The sequence below is a fragment of the Phyllostomus hastatus genome, unplaced genomic scaffold, assembly GCF_019186645.2.
Source record: "Phyllostomus hastatus isolate PE091 unplaced genomic scaffold, TTU_PhHast_1.1 phas_scaffold_46, whole genome shotgun sequence".
NCBI classification, from domain to species: Eukaryota; Metazoa; Chordata; class Mammalia; order Chiroptera; family Phyllostomidae; genus Phyllostomus; species Phyllostomus hastatus.
In genome coordinates this window covers 4208688-4229981 of record NW_025334032.1, presented here as the reverse complement: position 1 = coordinate 4229981, position 21294 = coordinate 4208688, and the positions used below count along the sequence as shown (strand labels likewise).

Below are 21294 nucleotides of genomic sequence, written 5' to 3'. Positions count from 1 at the left end.
GAAATACCTAAGGTGGGTAGGAATGTGCTGTAGAATTAAACCATGCTCCTCAAGGGAGGTTGTTCTGTGGGTTTTTGTAGAGTACCTTCAGCTGCATGGGGGTGAGTTGGCTTTGAGGGGTGTCTAACCAAAAGTATCCCTTGGTGCCTTTTCTTACTGAGCACATGGTCCCACTGGGAAGAGAACATACATATTCCTAAAATGATAATGGGTGAAACAGCACAACAGACAGTCCCAGGAGTCATCTTGGTTTTATTTTGCAGCTGCCAATGTTCTGCTCTCCGAACATGGAGAGGTTAAGCTGGCTGATTTTGGAGTGGCGGGGCAGCTGACAGATACCCAGATAAAAAGAAATACCTTCGTGGGCACCCCTTTCTGGATGGCACCCGAAGTCATTAAACAGTCAGCCTATGACTCAAAGGTTAGTGCTGACACATCATACTTGTTGGGTCAGGAGAATTCTCCACTTTTATGTTTTCAGTTTCTAGTTTTTCCAGTTAGAGTAAAGACTAGCACCTTGAAGTAGGTCGTAAGGTCATTCTTGGACCTTGGTTAAAAACGGGTTTATTCTTTGTCCCCTACTGTATCATATTATACCTTTTGTTTATCCAGTCCACAGTTAATGAATTTTTTAGCTTAAACGATATCAGCTTGGTGGTGGGGAACAACAAGAAAGGAGGGTGTTTGAAGGTGGGTGTGGAGGAATGGAGGATCAAGGTGGCAACCATGGTGGAAGCACCCAGTAGAGGCATGTAGGGTGAGCACCCACAGAGAGAGATCTAGGGTTGTGAAGAGGAGTAAGTGATGGAGGAAGACCTTGGACCATATTTGGAATGATATTTTACGGACAAGTACAGAAAGAGATCCTACAAATGAAACAGAGAATCCACAAAAATGTAAGACCAGATCCTAGAAAGAATAGTGCTTTTAGTGATTGCTGCAGATTCTTCCTCTCATTATTTTTAGTTCCTAATTAGTATCTTTAATCTCACAGGCTCCTAGCCACCATGAGGCAAAGTTATAATTCTTTTTTTCTAACCTCTTATACATGTCATATATTCTGTCAAATTTTCCTGCATTTCCCTTCCCCCCAACCCGTTGCCCTTCAACTCTCTTAACCTTTTTAGTATAGACTGAAAATCTAGAGACCCTACCTCCTGGATCTCAGATTTAATTCCAGTCTCCCACAGGCTGCTCTTTCTCAGCCCCCAGGATAGGAGAGCTATCTAGTCTTTGGTGTGTTTGTTGCTTGTTAGGGCTTTATCCTGTGTGATGGATGGATTACCCTATAGCTACTTCTAATCTCTGCAGCTGCTTTTGATATTGGCCTTTTCCTGGGGACATCTCATTTTAGGCCTTGACAGGAACTTAATATTCAGTCTATTCTCTTTATTTTAAGCTCAGGTTCATTTATCAAAATTCATAGGCCTACCTGGCTGGCACAGCCCAGTAGATTGAGCGCGGGCTGCGAACCAAAGCATCGCAGGTTCGATTCCCAGTCAGGGCACATGCCTGGGTTGCAGGCCATGGCCCCCAGCAACCACACATTGATGTTTCTCTCTCTCTTTCTCCCTCCCTTCCCTCTCTAAAAATAAATAAATAAAATCTTTTAAAAAATTTCATAGGCCTAGATTTTGGTAGGGAGTTGAATCCAGATTTCTTAACTCCTTTGATTATATCACACTAATTATTCTCTTTCTAGTAAATTAGCTGATCAACTGTGGCACATGTGACTCAGGATTCAGATCTTCTATTTTTATTATTACCCATCATTGTTCACTTTATAGTTATTCTTCAAGAATTGTCCTGGCTGCCCTGTTTTCCACTCCACCTTTCTAACTAGTGCAGGGTCTCTCTGGATGTTTGCCTAAGGCAGGCTCTGAGCAGCAGGGATTTTAACATATCAGAAAGCTTTGCACTTTATTTCTTGAAGGCACTCCCCCCCCCCACCTGGTGTTCAAGATCATAATGTTCTTATCTGATCAGAAAATGCTGCAGTATTCTTTTTAGGTAGATTAAAAGATGCTGTCTCTCAATAATAAGATCAAGGAAGAAATCAGAAGATATCTTGAAACAAATGAATATGAGGATACAGCTATCCAAAATCTGTGGGACACTAGGAAAGCAATCCTAAGAGAGAAGTACATAGCATTAAAGGCCTATCTCAAAAAAACAGCAAAAAGCTCAGCTCAAGTGATCTAACTTCACACTTAAAGGAACTTGAAAAGGAACAACAAACAAAGCCCAATGTGTGTAGAAGGAGGGAAATAATTAAGATCAGAGCAGAAATAAATGAAATAGAGTCTAAAAAAATGATACAGAAAATCAATGAATACAAGAACTGGTTCTTTGAAAAGATAAACAAGACTGAGAAACCTTTAATCAGACTCATCAAGAAAAAAAGAGAATGGACCCAAATAAATAAAATCAGAAATAAAAGAGGAGAAATAACAACAGACATCAAAGAAATACAAAGGATTATAAGCAAATATTATGGATGATTACATGCCAACAAACTGGACAGCCTGGATGAAATGGATGAATTCCTAGAAACACACACCTCTTCCAAAAATAAATCAGGAAGAATCAGAGAATCTGAATAGAGAGATTACATGTAATGAAACTGAAGCAATATTCAAAAAATTTCCAAAAAACAAAAGCCATGCACCAGATGGCTTCACAAATTAATTTTACCAAACATTCTGAGAAGAACTAACACCTTTCCTTCTCAAGCTATTTAATAAAATTTAAGAGTAGAGAAGGCCCCCAAACTCATTTAATGAGGTCAGCATTATCATAATTCTAAAAGCAGATAAAAATACTACAGAGAAAGAAAATTATAGGCATATATCACTGATGAACATAGATGCTAAAATCCTCAACGAAAGTAAATACAGCAGTGCATCAAAAAGATCATACACCATGATCAAATGGGATTTATTCTGAGCATACAAGGATGGCACAACATTCGCAAATCAATAAAATGTGATTTACCACATTAACAAAATGAAGGTTAAAAACCACATGATTATATCAATAGATACAGAAGAAGATTTTGATGAAATCCAGCAACCATCTGTGATAAAAACTCTCAGCAACGTGGGAATAGAAGGAACATACTTGAAAATAATAAGGCCATGTATGACAGACCCATTGCCAGCATCATACACGATGGGCAAAAATAACAAGTGTTCCCCTTAAGGTCGGGAGTAAGACAGGGATGTCTGTTTTCACCTCTACTAGTCAACATAGTACAGGAAGTCCTGGCCGGAGGAATCTAACAAGAAGAAGCAATAAAATGCATCCAAATTGTAAAGGGAGAAGTAAAAATATCTATTTGCAGATGACATGAAAACCCCAAAGATTTACCAAGAAACTGATAAATGAGTTCAGCAAAATAGCAGGATGCAAAATTAATATTCAGAAATCAGTTGCATTTTTATATGCTAATAATGAACTAACAGAAAGGGAAGGAAACAATTCCATTAACAATTGCTTCAAAAAAGAATAAAATAGCTAGGAATAAACCTAACCAAGGATGTGAAAGACCTGTACTTGGAAAGTTATAAGACACTGAAGAGAGAAATTGAAGAAGATACAAATAAGTGGAAGCACATACCATGTTCATGGATAGGATGAATTAACATCATTAAAATGTCCATATTGCCCCAAACAATCTATAAATTCTGCGCAATTCCTGTCAAGATTCCAATGGTGTATTTCACAGAACTAGAATATTTCCAAGATTTGTATGGAACTACAAAAGGACCCTCTTAACAATTGCGATTCTGAAAAAGAAGAACAGAGGTGGAGGAATCATGCTACCTAATATCAAACTTTATTACAAGACCATAGTAATCAAAACATCCTGGTACTGGCACAAAAACAGAAACATGAATCAATGGAATGGAATGGAGATCCCAGAAATAAACCCACACCTTTTAGTCAATTAATATCTGACAGAATAAATAAGCACATACATTGGGCTAAAGATAGATTATTCAATAAATGGCGTGGGAAAAAATGGACAGGTAAGTCCTGAAAAATGAAGGCAGACCACCTTCTTGCACCACACACAATAACAACTTCAAAATGGATCAAAGATTTGACACCTCCGAGTTTCTGGTCAAGATGGTGACATAGGCAGACATCGCTTGGCTCTTCACACAACCACATCAAAATTATAACTAAAATGTAGAACAACCATTCAGAAACATCAGAAATCAAGTTGAATAGATGCCTGACAACTACGGAATTGGTGAAACTATACATCGAGACTAGTAGGAGAGGCACAGATGGGGAACGGGCTGATCCAACACCCATGTGTGGTGGATAAAAATTTGGAAGGGATATCTCAGGAGCAAGCAGACCCAGACCCACACTAGGCCCTCCTGCCGAGGGTTCCAGTGGCAGAAGGAAAGGTCCCTACAAATTCTGGCTGCAAAATCCAACAGGGATTGAGTTGGTGGAAGAAACTGCTGGAGCCCCAAGCATTTCCTCTTAACTCACGCATGGACTCTCCAACTCAAACTCCCTCTGAGTTCCAGCTCTAGGTTAGCAGATTGAAGGGCACCAGGGGAATACTGAAAGAGGCTGAAGTTTCTGGCATCAAGTTGAGCAGAGGCTATTGTCCCTTTTCTGAGCCATCCCTCCTGCAAAGCCATGGAGCAGGAAGGCAGGTACCATATCTTAGACTCCATCACCTGCCTAACACTGTTTGACCTGCCTTGGAGATCCCCAGAGACCCCACCCCACCCAATTTATGGGCCCATCCAAGCTGCTTTTCCATGTGAATGGCAGATCTTGATTCACGCTTCACAACTTCCTAAGTCACAGGTGGCAAACACAAGGCCTGCAGGCCTAATCTGGCCCTCCACCTTGTTTTATCTGGCACAGTACCTTGTTTCTACCTGGTGGCAGCGCCAAGCTCTCACTTAACTGTTAAGGAGTAGTTACATTAATACAGTCCTAAAATTACATTCAGCTCTTTGAAGGCAATTGTGAGACAGATGTGGCCCCCAGTGAAAATGAGTTTGACACCCCTGTCCTAAATACTATCAAACAAGCAATAGCTGGCCTCAGTGAGCTCTAGGCCAGGCAGTAGCAGTAGCCAGCTTAGATTTACAGCCTGATTTTGTCTGAGAACCTCCAAGCCCAGTAAAAGCTGCAGCCTTCTCAGATTGTTTTACAGCTCAGGGAGAATGGCCTTGGGCAAAACACAGGTAGTTGCTCACCTTGGCCTGCACCACATGGGACACTCCAGGGCCAGTGCACCCAGTGGACAGCTATAGTCCACACTGGTGTACCACCACCCAGGCCCTGCACAGCTAATCTTCCATAAAGGTTGGAATCCATCATAAGGGTGACAGAGAAGAAGAGAAAGAGCAAGAAATTGGAAATCTATTTGAAAAAATAATGAAAGGAAACTTCCCTAATTTGGCAAAGGAAATAGACATACAAGTCCAGGAAGCACAGGGAGTCCCAGTCAAGTTGGACCCAAAGAGGACCACACTAAGACACGTCATAATTAAAATGCCAAAGGTTAAAGATAAAGAGAGTATCTTAAAAGCAGCAAGAGAAAAGCAGAGAGTTACCTACAAAGGAGTTCCCATAAGACTGGCAGCTGATTTCTCAAAAGAAACTTTGCAGGCAAGAAGGCTGGAAAGAAGTATTCGCAGTCATGAAAGGCAAGGACCTACATCCAAGATTGTTCTATCCAGCAAAGCTATCATTTAGAGTAGAAGGGCAGATAAAGTGCTTTCCAGACAAGGTAAAACTAAAGGAATTCATCATCATCAAGCCATTATTACATGAAATGTTAAAGGGACTTATTTCAGAAAAAGAAGATCAAATCTATGAACGCTAAAATGCGAACAAACTCACAACTATCAACATCTGAATTAAAAAACAAAACAAACTAAGCAAACAACCAGAACAGGAACTGGGAGGTGGAAGGGGTTGACATGGAGAAATGGTGTAGGGATCAAGAAGCATAATTGGTAGGTACAAAATAGACAGGGGGATGTTAAGAATAGTAGTATAGGAAAGGGAGAGGCCAAGGAACTTACATGCATGACCCATGGACATGAACTAAGGGGGATGTTACTGGAGGGAAGGAGGGTACTGGGCAGAGGAGGGCAAAGGGACAAAAAAATGGGACAACTGTAACAAAATAATAAAATATACATTTAAAAAATGGATCAAAGACTTAAATGTTAGACCTAAAACCATAAAAATCCTAGAGGAAAACATAGGCAGCAAAATCTTGGACATTGCTTATAGAAATTTTTTATTGGTTATATCTCCATGAGGCAAGGGAAACAAACAAACAAAAAACAAATGGGATTTCATCAGACTAAAAAGTTTTTGCACAAGGAAGGATACATCAATAAGATAAAAAAAGACAGCCCACAGAATGGAAGAACATAGCCACCAATGCATGTTATAAGGGGTTAATATCGAAATGTATAAAGTACTTAGAAATCTGAACACCAGAAAAACAACTAATTAAAAAATGGGCGAAGGACCTGAATAGACACTTATCCAAAGAGGACATACACTTGGCCAGTAAACACGTGAAAAGATGCTCAACATCACTAATCAGAGAAATGTAAATAAAAACCCCAATGTGATATATCCCAGTTGTCAGAATGGCTGTCATTAATAAATCAAACAACAAGTGTTGGAGATGATGTGGAGAAAGGGGAACCCTTTTGCACTGTTGGTAGGAATGTAGATTGGTGCAGCTGCTGTGGAAGGAAATACAGAGGGAGATACCTTAAATAATTAAAAATGGATCTGCCTTTTGATCAGCAATCCCACTTATGGGTGTATATATCTGAAGGAACCGAAAACACTAATTTGAAAGAATATAAGCTCCCCATTATTCATTGTATCATAATTTACAATTGACAAGATATGGAAACATCCTATGTGTCCATCAATAGATGAGTAGATTAAAAAAACAACAACTGTGGGACAGTTACACAAGGGAATTCTACTTGGCTATAAAAAAGAAAATTTTACCCTTTGCAGCAGTATGGATGGACCTGGAGAACATTATGCTAAGTGACATAAACCAGTCAGAGAAAGACAAATACTATATGACTTCAGTCACATGTGGAAACCAATGAACAAACTGAACTAACAAGCAAAAAAGAGACAGACTTATAGGTGGAGAACAGACGATAACTAGTGAGTGGGGGTGGAGTTAAGGATGTGGCGGGAATGAGTAAAAAGGAGAAAGGACTCATGGACATGGACAACAGTGTGGTGATTGCTGAGGGGTGGGGGGATGTAGGGGGACTAAATTGTAATGGAAAAAATACAATAAAGATTATATATTTTAAAAAATAATATATATTACATTAAAAAAATGCTGCCTGAAGTGCACATTCAGTTGGGACCTCGAGAATCTGTCACCTGACATTTAATTACTTTACCTTTTCCTCTGGCTTGTTTTTGAAGTAAAATCTTTCATTTGGGTCATAACTAGTGACTTAAGTTTTCTAAACCTTTTTAAAATTTTAAAAAAATTTCCAGTGACTCTTTAGTAGAAACAATCTGTGAAAATATGTTTATGTGAAATTTACTTCCCAGGTTTGTTGACCCAGAAGGTGTGGAAATTGTAGATAAGGATAATGTCTGTCTGAGAATTGAGGCTTACGGGAAGGATTTCAGATGCTGAAGTCTTAGGGGGTATCTCTCTCTCTCTCTCTCTCTCTCTCTCTCTCTCTCTCTCACACACACACACACACACACACACACCACCCCACCCCTGCCCACCCACCCACTCCTTCATTAGTTTCGACTCTGGGCTAGCAGCTCTTGTTATAAGCAATGCCTAAAAAAAGGGCCTTTTCCTGAGGTTGCTGTACTGTGTGGAATATCCTTCCAGTGAATGCATGTTCTCAACACAGCTTTTGCCTGACAGGACAGTTTGTGTTCTTTGATGGGCACTGTTGCTCTTTTGGTCACTGTGGTCTCCAGCTACACAAGTTTAATTCAGCTTCTTTCCATTTCTCCCTTCCATTTTTCTTTGTGTATCTTCTGGACATTTTCATGACTGACTGGTCTCTGCATCACAGGTAGAGCTTAACAGTTGTAGGGTAGCAGGGTTTGTTCTGTTATCATTGTCATGAGAGCACGCTCCCATCAGTTTCATCTTTGAGTATGCACAGTGATTCGCAAAGGAAGATGAGGCTGGGAAAAGAAAAGGATTTATCTGCCTCACTAGCATCTTCATCTCATTGAACTAAAAGGGAATGTAAGTCTTAGTTTTTCTTAAACTTTATTTTTAGAGAGTAGAAAGGAGAAAGATGGAGAGGGAGAGAAACGGTGGTGTGAGAGAGAAACATTGATTGGCTGCTTCTCACACATTAATTTTAGATGTTAATAAGTAATAACTGTTGGCAAACTGAAGTACTTGGGGGAAATGTCATGACATTTTTTATCTATTGTCATATACTACAAAACTTGTGTTAATGATTATTAAATTTATATGATAGGCATATAAGGGTGCACTATATGAATATTTTCCACTTCTTTGTGTATTTGTACATTAAATTCTGGGTGTTGTGTTAGGCACCTTGCACAGTCAACATGTTGCTATTCCCATTTTACAAATGAGGGAACTACGCTCATGGATTAGATCTTTTGTCTTAATGTCACAAGACTTTTGTGATAGAGCTAGCATTTAAAGTTACAGTCTGCAAGACCCAGATGGCTGTTCCCAATCTCAGAACATTATATTACTTCTAAGCATTGCTTAACTGGCAAACACACCTCCACTCCCCAGATCTGCCCTCTCTGCTCACCTCTGTTGGCCTACCCTACTGATTGACTGAGGGACTACAGGTGGCGTTAAATGCGTTATACCTGCAACAGTGAGTGGAAGAGGAATAATCGTAAAAGCTGTCTTCAGTTCAGAGATAGAAGATGTTTTGTATATTAAATTTTCTCCCGTGCGTTGCCTATTTTGAAATTAAACCAAAAGCTTATATTTTTTATTTTTGGTTAAAAATAATGTTTTCAAACCCTTTAAAGTACATTGAGAAGTACTTTTTTTGGTAAGAAGTATGAGGCCTGTCTGGAAAAAGTCTAGCCATTGTTAATATAATGAGAACAGTTTGTACAACATCAATGTAACCTGGATTGGAATGTGTATGCATGAACAATGATGACTTCACTGTACTAGTCAGTGGGGGGTGCTAAACGCTGTTGAGTGAGCATATGTATTCTGTGACCATGCATTCAAAATGACTGAGCGAGTAGAGCAATGGATCTGCATCAAATTTTGCGTTAAGCTTGCACATTCCTCTGTGGAAACTATTCCAGTGATTCAGAAGGCCTCAAGCTATGGGCAACTGGTGATTGGCAGCTTCATCATGACACAGTGCCCACTCATGCATCATGGTCTTATGCAGAGTTTTTTGGCAAAACATCAAATCACCCAGGTGACTCAGCCCCACTGTAGTCCAGATTTGGTGTCCTGCAACTTCTGGCTTTTCCCACACTCCCACACTGAAATCAGCTTTGAAAGGAAAGATTTTAGAGCATCCTTGAGAATCAGAAAAATATAATAGGGCAATTAGGAGAACTGTGTGAGGTCCCAAGGTTCCTGTTTTGAAGGAGACTGAGATGGCATTGTCCTATCTACAATGTTTCTTGTATCATATCTTCTTCAATAAATGTCTCTGTTTTTCATATTACATGGCTGGGGCTGGATACCTTCTGGACAGACCTTGTATATTTATTTGAATTTACTCCTGCTTGAATTTATTGCTACTTGGTAGGTCTCTAAATTAGATATATTTTTTTGTTGCAGGCAGACATCTGGTCCCTGGGCATAACAGCTATAGAACTTGCAAAAGGGGAACCACCTCATTCTGAGCTGCACCCCATGAAGGTTTTATTTCTCATTCCAAAGAACAACCCCCCAACACTGGAAGGAAACTATAGCAAACCCCTCAAGGAGTTTGTTGAAGCCTGTTTGAACAAGGAGCCAAGCTTTGTGAGTTTCATGAGATCAGAACAAGCAGGCACCTCTTCGTGTGTAGCTTGATTTGGTCTAGATACATCTTAGTGGGATTTTTTAAATCAGTCATGTCAGCTATCTTCACAATCTCAGTTTTTTTTCTCTTTCTAAATGGGTAAGATTGTATCTTTGCATTGCAAATATGTTTTAATTTTTTTTCTTGAAGGATTTAATGTTTATGGTGGAAGGTCAGGCTGTAAACTGTTAAGCTTTTTTTTTAGTAATTGCAAAGTCTGGCCTGAAAAATAATGGCTAAATTTTTTAGAGTAAATGTTTTCAGTTTCTTCTTGGCATGTGCCAGGAAAGAAAAAGCAAATGAAATGTAAATGAACCATCCACTTCTCTTCCCTCCCCTTCCTCCTCCTTTATGTTTGACTGACTCTGGGAGAGCTATGTAGCAGTAACAACTGCATAACTTTAGCCTAATTTTCTCTCTGAATTAGGACAGTTTTTGAAAGCTATCTGTATATTTTGGTGTTGTTTATAGCACCATAAGTCCTTGTTTTGCTTATGAACTTTTCCAGCAGGGTTAGCTGGACCCCTTTTTATTAACTCTTACTTAAAAACAGGTGATTAGTTTTACAAGAGCACCATGGTTTATTAGAGCATTAAAAAGGGAGCGCAGTATATTCTAAGATCCTTTTGCAGGGCTGTCCAACCTGTGGCCCATGGCTGCACGCGGCCCAGGATGGCTGTGAATGCAGCCTAACACAAAATTGTAAATTTACTTAAAACATTATGAGATTTTTTTTGTGTGTGATTGTGTCACAATGTATTGAATGTGTGGCTCAAGACAACTATTTTTCCAGTGTGGCACAGAGACACAAAAGGTTGCACACCCCTGCTAGGGGATGCAGAGTACAGCAGGTATTGGTGGTGTGGGGCTGTTGTTCTACATGCCATGGTGTTCCGAACTTTGTATCCTGATGTTAGCTCCTAGTCATAGGGCACCAGCACTCAAGAAGATACACCCATACATGTATACATCTTACTGTTAAAAATGCCCTGCTGGTATTGGCTTACTTTCTCTACCCCTATCTTGACCCCAAATGCACTGAGAGAAGGATAAGAAGCTGAGAATGTGAGCACTTCTGAGATAACTTGGAGTTTCACAATCACCTGGACAGGGAGAGAGAAATACCTGAGGTGGCCCAGGTTTTTCACAAGCTTGAATTTGAGAAACATGTCTGGCTCTTGTTAATAAAGCTTTAGTAATTTGGAATAAGTGGGAGTTTAGTCTTACTAAATTGTTTAGTCTTACTAATATTGTTTGTGTGTTCCCACTGCCTGTTCCAATTTGGGCTTCATTCAACTTCCTTGGGAAGCATGCTCCCTATAATTTGTTTTGCCAACCTCAAGGGCAAAGCAGTTGGCCAAGTTCAAAGCATGCTGTATGGCTGTGGCCATTCTTAGTCCAGGGCCTTGGCACCCCGACCACCACAAAAGAGGCAGACTTGGGAAACCTGCATTTCTAAATTGGGAGAGCTGGATGACTAAGAACTCAGACACTCTTTCAGCAAACAGGAGAAGGGTAACTTTTATCTCCTTTCTAGTTTCTTCTAGGTGGAGCCAAACGAACATTTTTCTTTATTTTGGGGGGTGGAGCCAAACATTAATATAGAAAGTTAATAAGGTAATACAAAATGTTTTCTTTTTTGCCAGCATTTGCAATAAAATGTTTTATAAAAACTAGGAGGCATATTCTAGCTCTTCTGAATGATCTTTGTGAAATTCTCTGGAGTATTTTCTAGGTAAATGCTTTTTTCTGTGTAAGTTCTCTTGCTTTCATTGAATGGTTTCCTGAGGATTTAACATCAGATACTAAGTGCTATGTCTACACTGTACACGGTATCCCACACACAGGTGCTAAATGGCTATTTACTGAATAGGTCTTAGGGGAAAAAACTTTGAAGTAGAACTTGATCTTTAGGTATTAGTGTGGTTGGTTGATATTTCGAGGCAGAAGTCTGACTTTTGGGATAGAATCAAGTAAAATGTAGGAACTGCATCTTATGCTTTCTCTGTTTTTTTTGCTTGGTGGTTTGTTTTCCAGAGACCTTCTGCTAAGGAGTTACTGAAGCACAAGTTTATAATACGCAATGCAAAGAAAACTTCCTACTTGACTGAGCTCATTGACAGGTACAAGAGGTGGAAGGCCGAACAGAGCCATGAAGACTCTAGCTCTGAAGATTCTGACACGTAAGTTGGCTCCTCCTGAGTCGTGCAAGTGCATGTGAGCCAGATGGTGTGTCCATGCCTGCTCTGTGCCTAAGCTGCAGGCATGGGGGGCGGGGCATGGGCTGTTTGTTCTAGTCTCCTCTTTGCGTGGGCTTTAAGTCCTTCTCCTTTTCATCCCTTCCTTAGTTAATCCAGGTTGATTGTACTCCTTGTGTTAGTAAAATATGGGGCTATTTGGGAGTTTTTTAGCCTCTTTTGGTTGTCAGTGGGATTTTTCTGTGTCAAGTCTGTGATAAAACTTCATAAAGTAAACTTGACCTGTTTTTTTTGCCTTTGTTATACTTCCTGCTCTCGAAATTCTGATCAGATGAAACTGCTTTAGATACAATTGTGTGTTTTTGTGATACTGTGTTGTGTTCTAGTAGATGCTGGGCATTGTAAAATATCTGTATCATGAAGTTACCAAAAACCGGTGTCAAGTTAAGCATCTATGAATTCTGTTAGCTAAAGAGATGAATGAGGTCCAGGAGCCATTTCAGTACATAAAAGAAGAAGGAAAGCCAGGCCAGTTGAATCGAAGTTTCTGGGCATGAAACCCAAGTATTTTTTTAAGGTTCCAGGTGATTGATTATAAAGCCAATAATGAGAACCACGTCAAATTTGTTGAGGCTGTGAAGATGAGGAATTAGGGTGGTAGCAGTGGGGTTAGAAAGATGAACAGAGAACCTAGATGTGGCCATGGATTTGGGTAAAGGAGGCGGACACAGTCCTGGCTTCAGCAGTGTGGTGGATGGTGTTGAGATGATGATGTTAGAGAAGAGGCTGGTCTGGGGAGGCCAGGGTACAGGAAACTGAGTTTGGTGTGGGACGTATTTGAATTTCTGACAGGATGACCAAGAGGGTGTGTCTAGTTGAGCATGGCACTGAGGTTTAGAGTTTAGGAGAATGCTTTGGTAGATGATACAGATTTAGGAATCACTACTCTAAAAATGGTCATTGGAGTCATGAGAACAAATGGTGTCATTCATGGCATACCTGCAGAGTGAGGAGGACCTGAGGCTTAGGACCAAGTATTTGGAAATGCCAGCATAAAGGGTGAACCTGGGAATGACATGAGTCAGAAGAAATTCAAACATTGTGGCTTCAGGAGTCTGGAGCATCTAAGGGAGGTAGGTGTGATCAGCAGGGTCATTTGCTGCTGACAGTTCAAGCAGAATAAGGATTGACCAGTAAATCCTTTGTCTAATGGTATATAGAGGCTTGGTGGCCTTGGCCATAGCAGTTCAGGGCTAGGGTGAATTTTAGAGTGAATGGAAGGTAAGAAATGGAGGCAGTAAGTATAGTAACGTTTAAGAACTGTGGCAGAGAGATTGGCTACAGGTAGAAGGGAGACAGTGTTGAGTAAGCAAAAGGAATACATTTTGAATCTTGGGTGGGAAGGAGCCTAAGGGGAGAAAAATCTAAGAGAAAGGGGCTGTCAGCGGAGGAAAGGATTGTTTTGCAGGGGAGGAGACCCTGCTTTCCATTTGAGGAAGAGGTGGGAGGGGTGGGTGTGGATGCAGCTGGCACTGTGGGATGTTATGGGAACCACATTCTGATGGTCTCTCTTCTCTGTGAGTTAGGAGGCAAGCTTTTCTTCTGAAGCCCAAGAGGGAATGGGAGTGGGTGTCACTGGTGGGGAGTGGAGAAGATGGGAAGTAGCTGTGGAGTATGAGTGTGAGACAGAGAAGACATGCATAGTAGCTGGGCAATGTTGAGTGCCGAGTTGTGGTTTGAGAGGCCACCAGCGGGTCTCCTCCATGAAGTCTTAGCCCCTGCAGAGCCAGGTCAGTTATGAGTTCTCCTGGGTTTCTGTGTTAAGGGAAACGGACACAGATGGCCAAGCAGCTGGAGGGAGCGACTCAGGAGACTGGATCTTCACGATCCGAGAGAAAGATCCAAAGAGTCTTGAGAATGGAGCTCTTCAGCCATCGGATTTAGAAAGAAATAAGGTACGTTTGGTTGTTGTTACTGGAGTGACTAACACTTGTTATCAGTCAGCAGCATTTTTCAGTCACTTTTCTGTGACTGTTAGGGGGCTAGGTGATCCCTCATGGCAGCCTGTTTTGGAATTTTGCTGCCAATGAATTGACAGTAAGAGATTTTGTCTTGTCTGGTTACTCAGAGAGTCAGACCTATAGTGCTCGTTTCTGCTCTCTGCCCTGCTGTTCTGTGGAGTCAGCATGACACTTGGACATATAGTGGGAGTCAGGGGTTGTGGGGTGAAGTTTCAAATATGAAATGACTTTAAAGCTCTCTTGACAGGACTGTGTCTGTTTTGCACATAGGGTCATTCATGTGAAGTACTAGAATTTTGAGATTAAGTTTTATTTAAAGTCGCTAAAACCACAGTGAGATATCACTTCACACTTGATAGAATAGCTGTCATCAATAAATCAACAAACAACAAGTGTTGGTGAGGATGTGGAGAAAAGGGAACTCTTGTGCATTGTTGGTGGGATTGCAAATTGGAGCAGCCCCTATGAAAAACAGTGTGGAGATTCCTCAAAAAATTAGAAATAGAACTACCATATGACCCAGCAATGCCACTTCTGGCTATTTATCTAAAGAAATCCAAAACACTAATTTGAAAGACTATATGTACCTCTGTGTTCATTGCAGCATTATTTATACTAGCCACGATATTATGCAGCCTAACTGCCCATCAAAAAACAAATGGATAAAGAAGATGTAGTACATATGTATACTACTCAGCCATAAAAAAAGGATGAAATTTTACTGTTTGTGACAGCATGAATGAACCTAGAGGGCTTTTCTGCTAAATGAAATGTCAGATAGAGAAGGACAAGTACCATATGATTTTACTTATATGTGGAATCTTAAAAAAAAACAATAAATGAACAAAAGAACAACTTATAGAATAAACTGATGGTTGCCAGATGGAAGGGAGGGTTAGGGGGCTGGGTTAAGGGATCAGGAAGTACAAATTGGCAGTTATAAAATAGTCATGGGGATTCAGCATAAGGAACGTAGTCAATAATATTGTAATAACTATCTGTGGTGTCGTGTGTGTATTAGACTTACCAGGGGGATCACTTTGTAAATTTTATAAATGTCTAATCACTATGCTGAACACCTGAAACTAATAGAAAATAATACTGGGTGTCAATTGTAGTTGGAAAAATCTTAAAAACAAAGATTGTTTTTGATAGTTATATAAAACTTTATTTTGATTAATTGATTTCATGCCTGTTTTAAGTTTATGAAAAGCTGTTTTTAGGATGTCCTTAAAGCACAGGGGTGTAATTTCTCAGACAGAGTTGACCAGTGGCTGTCCTTTGGTGTTATGATTAAGTCCTCCTTTGATAAATGGATATGAGTCATTAAGTGTGCGGATAGAATTTGCAAAAGTGAAGAATAGGCTACTGTTTTATGACAGCCACCAGCTCTGACCTGATCTCAATTTCCAGGGATTCATTGGTCAAGTCCTCCAACATAGGTAGCACAATTGTGCAATTCAGCATTGCCTGCATCCACAAAGTGCCGTTTTCTGGACCCCTAGTACCTTTCCATGTGGAATCCAGACCATGGTTTTGCATGTCACTGCTAATGGAACTTTGTTGTCCAGGGAAGGATAGTAAAACAGTCCTATTCAGATTTTGTATAGAATAGACAACATTGCAGATATTCTATTTGGATAGCAACTATCAGAAGTTTATGGAATTTTTGCAAACGTGAATGTTAAATATTTCTAATCACCTTTTTTCTTCCCCAAGATGAAAGACATCCCAAAGAGGCCTTTCTCTCAGTGTTTGTCTACAATTATTTCTCCTTTGTTTGCAGAGGTAAGACACCCAGTTGACCCTTGGGGGGAGCTGGGAAGGGAGGAAAAGAACTAGAGAGTAGGGTATTCCTTGTGTGACAGTGTTGCCAGTAGAATCTCAGAGGTTAAAACGTGCAGGAGAGTGTGCGGTTTGGTCCTGGAAGGCTGGCTAGAATCCAGCCTCTTGGAAATGTCATCGTATTACCACCTTGAGTATACAGATGGGGCATCAGTGACCCAGCCTAAGTCCATATATTATCAGAGCAGTTTTTAACTTCAGTTGTGCTGCTTTTAACAAAAAGTATTGGGGTATAACCTGATCTGTCTGGCTCAGACACATATATGGCAGGGTAAAAAGTCAATTTTTATTTTAAAGGAGACACCGGGTTTCCTGGAGTCCTCATGTTTTCCATTGAGCCCCCAGATTAACCCTAACCCTTACTCAATACCCAGAGTAGTCATCTTACCCAACAGGATCACTTGTTTCCCAGATGAGGGCCCTTTTCAGTTCCTTATTCTGTGACTGCATCCTGTGCCATATCCCTGTTCCTTCTCAAGGAGGCATATAGATATAGATATAGATATAGATGTCTATAGGCCTCCTGTAGATATCTATATGCATACTGTATTTGAGATGTTTTAAGAAGAGATTTCGTGTGAGTGAAGATTATTTTTCATTTGATTAGTGTCTGAGTGGGGGAAAAGTTGAAAATACCCCTTTCTTTTCATTTTCTTATGCCCACTTCCTGGCTCAGGTGGCCTTTAAGATAATTCAGAGTGAGTCACACTAGTCAGTAACTTCTGTTTGTGTGGTGATTCAGTGCTTTCCACTGAATGCTGTGTCACAGGGATGCTGTGTCACAAAACCTTCAGACTTGAGGTGGGCTGTCAAAGGTGGGAAGGAAGTGCTCCCCTTGGCCTGAACCCAGTCCCATAGTGCCTTCACCTTGGCATTGCCCAGGTGCTCTAGGGCAGTCTCTATCCCGCTCCCTCTTTTAGCCCCTCCTTCAAGCTCCCACCCCTTTCTCAGCCCAGCAACTGCTTTCACAAGCTTGCTTAAGGGCCCTGCCTTCCACCCAGGCAGACTAGGGTCCAACCCTGTAACCACTGAACACACTGCTTTTAGTTGGAAAACTAAACAACACAGGGCAGATAGAGGCCCCTTCTGTGTTGCTTTCTGGTTCCAGCCTTGGCTGATTTTCTGGATACCATTGCTCTTCCTAGGGTGCCAGTAAGGCCCCATTTTGCTCTTTTTGTATATTGTTTGGAAGATTGGTCCTTCAGGTTTTCTAGATGCTCTCTTGCTTTCCTGAGACCCTTTATTGTGACTTGACTGGGATCAGTCAGGGAATCAATCAGGAAAATGGCACGTATTTTCTTATATGTCTGAAGCTGTTTATTTGTTACTGGGCATATGAAGAAATTATTCTGAAATCATTATTCAGAATTAATGAGTAATCCTAGATATAATAATATTTTCATTTTTTATTCTAGCTAAACTTAAACTCACAGGCCAGGCCTTTCCTGTTGTTCTATATGTCCCTTTAGCAGGGAGAAAGAGAAACTATTATTTCTTGAATGAAACTGATGCTGGGAATGATAGCATGTGTTCACAGCAGCTTTAAAAGCCAAAGCTATTTTGTAAACTATTTCTTAAACATGAAACTGAGGAGGAGGACTCCTGAAGAGGAAGTCATTTTTTTTGTCTGCGCCTGGCCCTCAGTCCTGGCTTGGCTGCTCCTTGACCTGAGCAGCTCTCCTTCTACACTGTACACTTTGGTCACATTCCAAGAAGAGACCAGTTTGACCTTAAAATGAGGAAGGTGCCTGAACAGATTGTCATGATACTGTCATGATTTCTCATGGGAGCAGAGGTGTTAAGAGGGATGTTGCAGATTCCCAGAATTTAGGGCTGGCACTCATTTACATGAAATAGAATATTTTGAGAAAAGAGGACCAACAAGACAGTTTGTTGTCTTTTATGAACCAACCTATTATTAATATTAATAAGCTTTCTCTAATTAATAAGCTTTAGATAGCCCACATGGCAACCTGAGTGTGGAAACTAGTAATTTCAAAATTGCTTTTCTGGTGTAAGATTAGATTGAAATGGAAAAATAAAACAGAGGACAGATTGCCATGATCACATTTTGAATAGATGCACAAGAATCTAGTTGTCTCTGTTCACTCTAGTGAAGATAATGACTTAAGTCTCAGTAATGACCTTTCTATAAATAGTGTTCTTAGCATTCAGAAAGCTGTTCATTGAAAGAAATGGGTCCTGAGCTGAAGCCGCTGCCAGTACTCATGTGGCTGGAGTTGTTACAGATCCACACATTTTGTTACTCTCTAAAATAGATGCTCATTGATTCCTATGATCTTCACATTTGTGTCTTTCAAGTTGAAGGAGAAGAGCCAAGCATGTGGCGGTAACATGGGCTCCATAGAAGAACTGCGAGGGGCCATCTACCTGGCAGAAGAGGCATGTCCTGGGATCTCGGACACCATGGTGGCCCAGCTCATACAGCGGCTTCAGAGGTAACTGCCACCAGTGTTGCAGCTGAGGTCACTGCCTCCAGGAAACAGAGCCTCATGGAGGCCATTACCATTTGTCCTCTGGCTTTTGCAGGCTGGGTGTGGGAGCACCTTCAAACAAACTGCTCTTCTATCCTCCATTTGATTGTTTGGTGCTTTGTTCCTACTCTGTTTCTCTTCTCTTGTTCTGAATTATAGAAATCAGTATGAATGAATGATACGAACCTGGAAACAACGGGGAAGGACCACAGAAGTTTGTGCCACATGAATATAGAATGACTTTAAAATGTCTGCTTTAATGATGTAGCCTAATTATATAGTCCTTAGCTAGGTGTTGGTAATTATCTGTTTGGTTTTATGCTTTAAAGTCAAGTGTCCAAAAATTCCCTAAGTTTGGGCTTGGTGAGTTTCATGAGGATAGATGTGGGTCTGCTCTTTTTCTTGGGTTTCCATGCCAGATCTCAACTCTGCCTCTTGCCCTGAAGCTTTGTTGTGACTCAATACACTCTGTCTACACCAGCCTGCAGGGTGCTCCTGGTCCCCACTGGTAGCCCTGGTTGTGGGTGAGGAATAATGAGCTGTATTCCTACCCACTCTCTTGAACTCATTTTAGAAGACTCATTGACTGATACCCTGGCGTACGTACAGTCATTTGAGGGTATTTAGAGAGAAGGGACAGGTGCTGTCCAGCATCTCTATGGATCCATATCTCTTCCACATCCCAAACCTTCAACACCCTGAGCACAAGGCATGTCATTGCTTTGACATTCCCCTTCCAAATGATGACTGAGCCCTTCTGAGAATCTGGAACATTTCAGGTCTGTTGTGAGGTGTCAGCTTGATAGCATATGAGGAAGTTTGGGGTACATGGGGTCATCTTTGCCATTTCTTATAAGTGATGATTGAAGGGGCTTCCCGATATCCTGTGAAGAGTCCCTCTAAAGAGGGACATCAAGAGAAACCTTAATTTTTACCCTTCAGCTATATTCTCCTGAACTCGCAGGTTTCTTTGTAAAAGACATCCCAACATTCTACCTTGCTCTGAAGCTTAGGCTAGAGAATACAGTTTACTTATCTTCCTTCAATTTTGAAGCAATAGGAAGAATTGTCCTCTTTCCCCCTGCCCCGTTTGGTACTAATGAATTACAAAAATAAAGGAAAACAGAACAAAGAAGTCACATCCTCACAAAAACATTGTTGTTACCATGTTCATGCATGTCTATTACGTGTATGCACTTGACTTCTAACATAGCTTTCTTGTAATATTCATTGACTGTTTTTATATTATCATCACATAAGCTTTTCTCCTTATGTATAATGGTCCATTTTTCTAATTTCTTAAAGAAACTTAGAATCACTTCATACTTCATTTTAGTGACATTTACTTTTCACTAAAAATAAAGAAGACTTTAAGTCTCAAAGAGAGCTTAAACCAGAAACCGGTGGCCTTACCATCTTGTTTTTGGTCTTGTTTTCTGCTTTTGTAGTGCCACTTTTAGGGCTGATATTTTTCCAACTTGCCTGAAATTGTCCCTAGTGATTCTTATACGTGCCTTGGTTTCCCTGCAGCTCCAGGACTTGGGTGTGGCCTGTGCATATTTAATTGGTCTGTCTCTCTGTTCCCCTTTCTTCAGTTGCTGATATGAGTTGATCTGTACCAGCACTAGTAGGAAAATAATGTGAGCCACACACAGAACTTTAAATTTTGTAGTAACCACATTAAAAAAAAAGTAAGAGGAACAAGTGAAATAAGTTTTAATATTAGATTTTTTTAACCCAGTGTATCTGCAATCTTATTTTAACATGTAATCAATATAAAAAAAAACTATCAGTAAGGCATTTTACATTTCTTTTGGTGCTAAGTCTTTGCAGTCCAGTATGTCTTTCATTTCACAGCACATCTGTGGTGAACTCACCACATTTCAGATGCTCAGCAGCCATATAATACAAATACAGCTGTCCACATTATGTTTGAGGTTTTAATTTCCAGTGATGCATTACACATACTAAGTTAGCATTCTTTCTTTCTTCCCCAGATGGCTCTCTCTTGTTTTTCCTTCTTTGTGATTGTGAACCCTCCTCCTTGGCCATCAGATGACCCTCTTCCCCCGGGGTCCCGGTCTGCTTTTTCAGGCCTTGGCTGATACTGTCCATTTACTCCTTCTGGACTCCCCCATGCTCTTCCTGAGTGTCCCCACCCAAATGCTGCCAAACCACACAGGTCCTTGCTCATGCTTCATAGTAATTTTATTCCCAAATGCACTAGTTCAATGGATCACCTAAAAAAACCCCAACACCTTTTGTCTAAAGCATTTCAAAGGCTTCCTGTACATCTTAGTTTGAATTAATGTGTGGATCCTTTTGTGTGGCACCAGGTCCTCCTGTGACTAAGGCATTTGTGTTTTCTGAAAAATGAGTCTTAGGATCTGTGCTAAAGCTTGCTTTTTAAGAGGTTCTTATGTAACCATTTGTTTTCTGGGAGAATGCCAAGCTAATCTACTGTGACTGAGTCAGTTTTGAGGTGGTTGAGGAAATCTTAGCCATGAGGGAACCCTCCACCTTCATCCTCATCCATTTTTATATTCCAAAGCAGGAAAATACTGTGGAATTTTTGGAAAACAAAAGTTGTACACGATCCCACCCCTCTAGCCCAAGTACATTATCATTATTTTTGGTGTGTTGCCTTCAATTATTATATATATATATCATGAACTTACTAATT

At 40.5% G+C, this 21294-nt stretch overlaps 1 protein-coding gene across 3 annotated transcripts in view; it reads left to right on the top strand.

The window, feature by feature from the left end:
* The window catches only part of STK24 (serine/threonine kinase 24), a 130952-nt gene that overhangs the window by 107487 nt on the left and 2171 nt on the right, over positions 1–21294 (top strand). For all 3 annotated transcript variants that reach the window (XM_045821581.1, XM_045821582.1, XM_045821583.1), the window contains 6 exons: positions 264–421; positions 9827–10012; positions 12090–12235; positions 14076–14205; positions 15991–16059; positions 18439–18575. In XM_045821581.1, coding sequence (XP_045677537.1) covers positions 264–421; positions 9827–10012; positions 12090–12235; positions 14076–14205; positions 15991–16059; positions 18439–18575 — 826 coding nt within the window. The remainder of the gene's footprint in view (positions 1–263; positions 422–9826; positions 10013–12089; positions 12236–14075; positions 14206–15990; positions 16060–18438; positions 18576–21294) is intronic.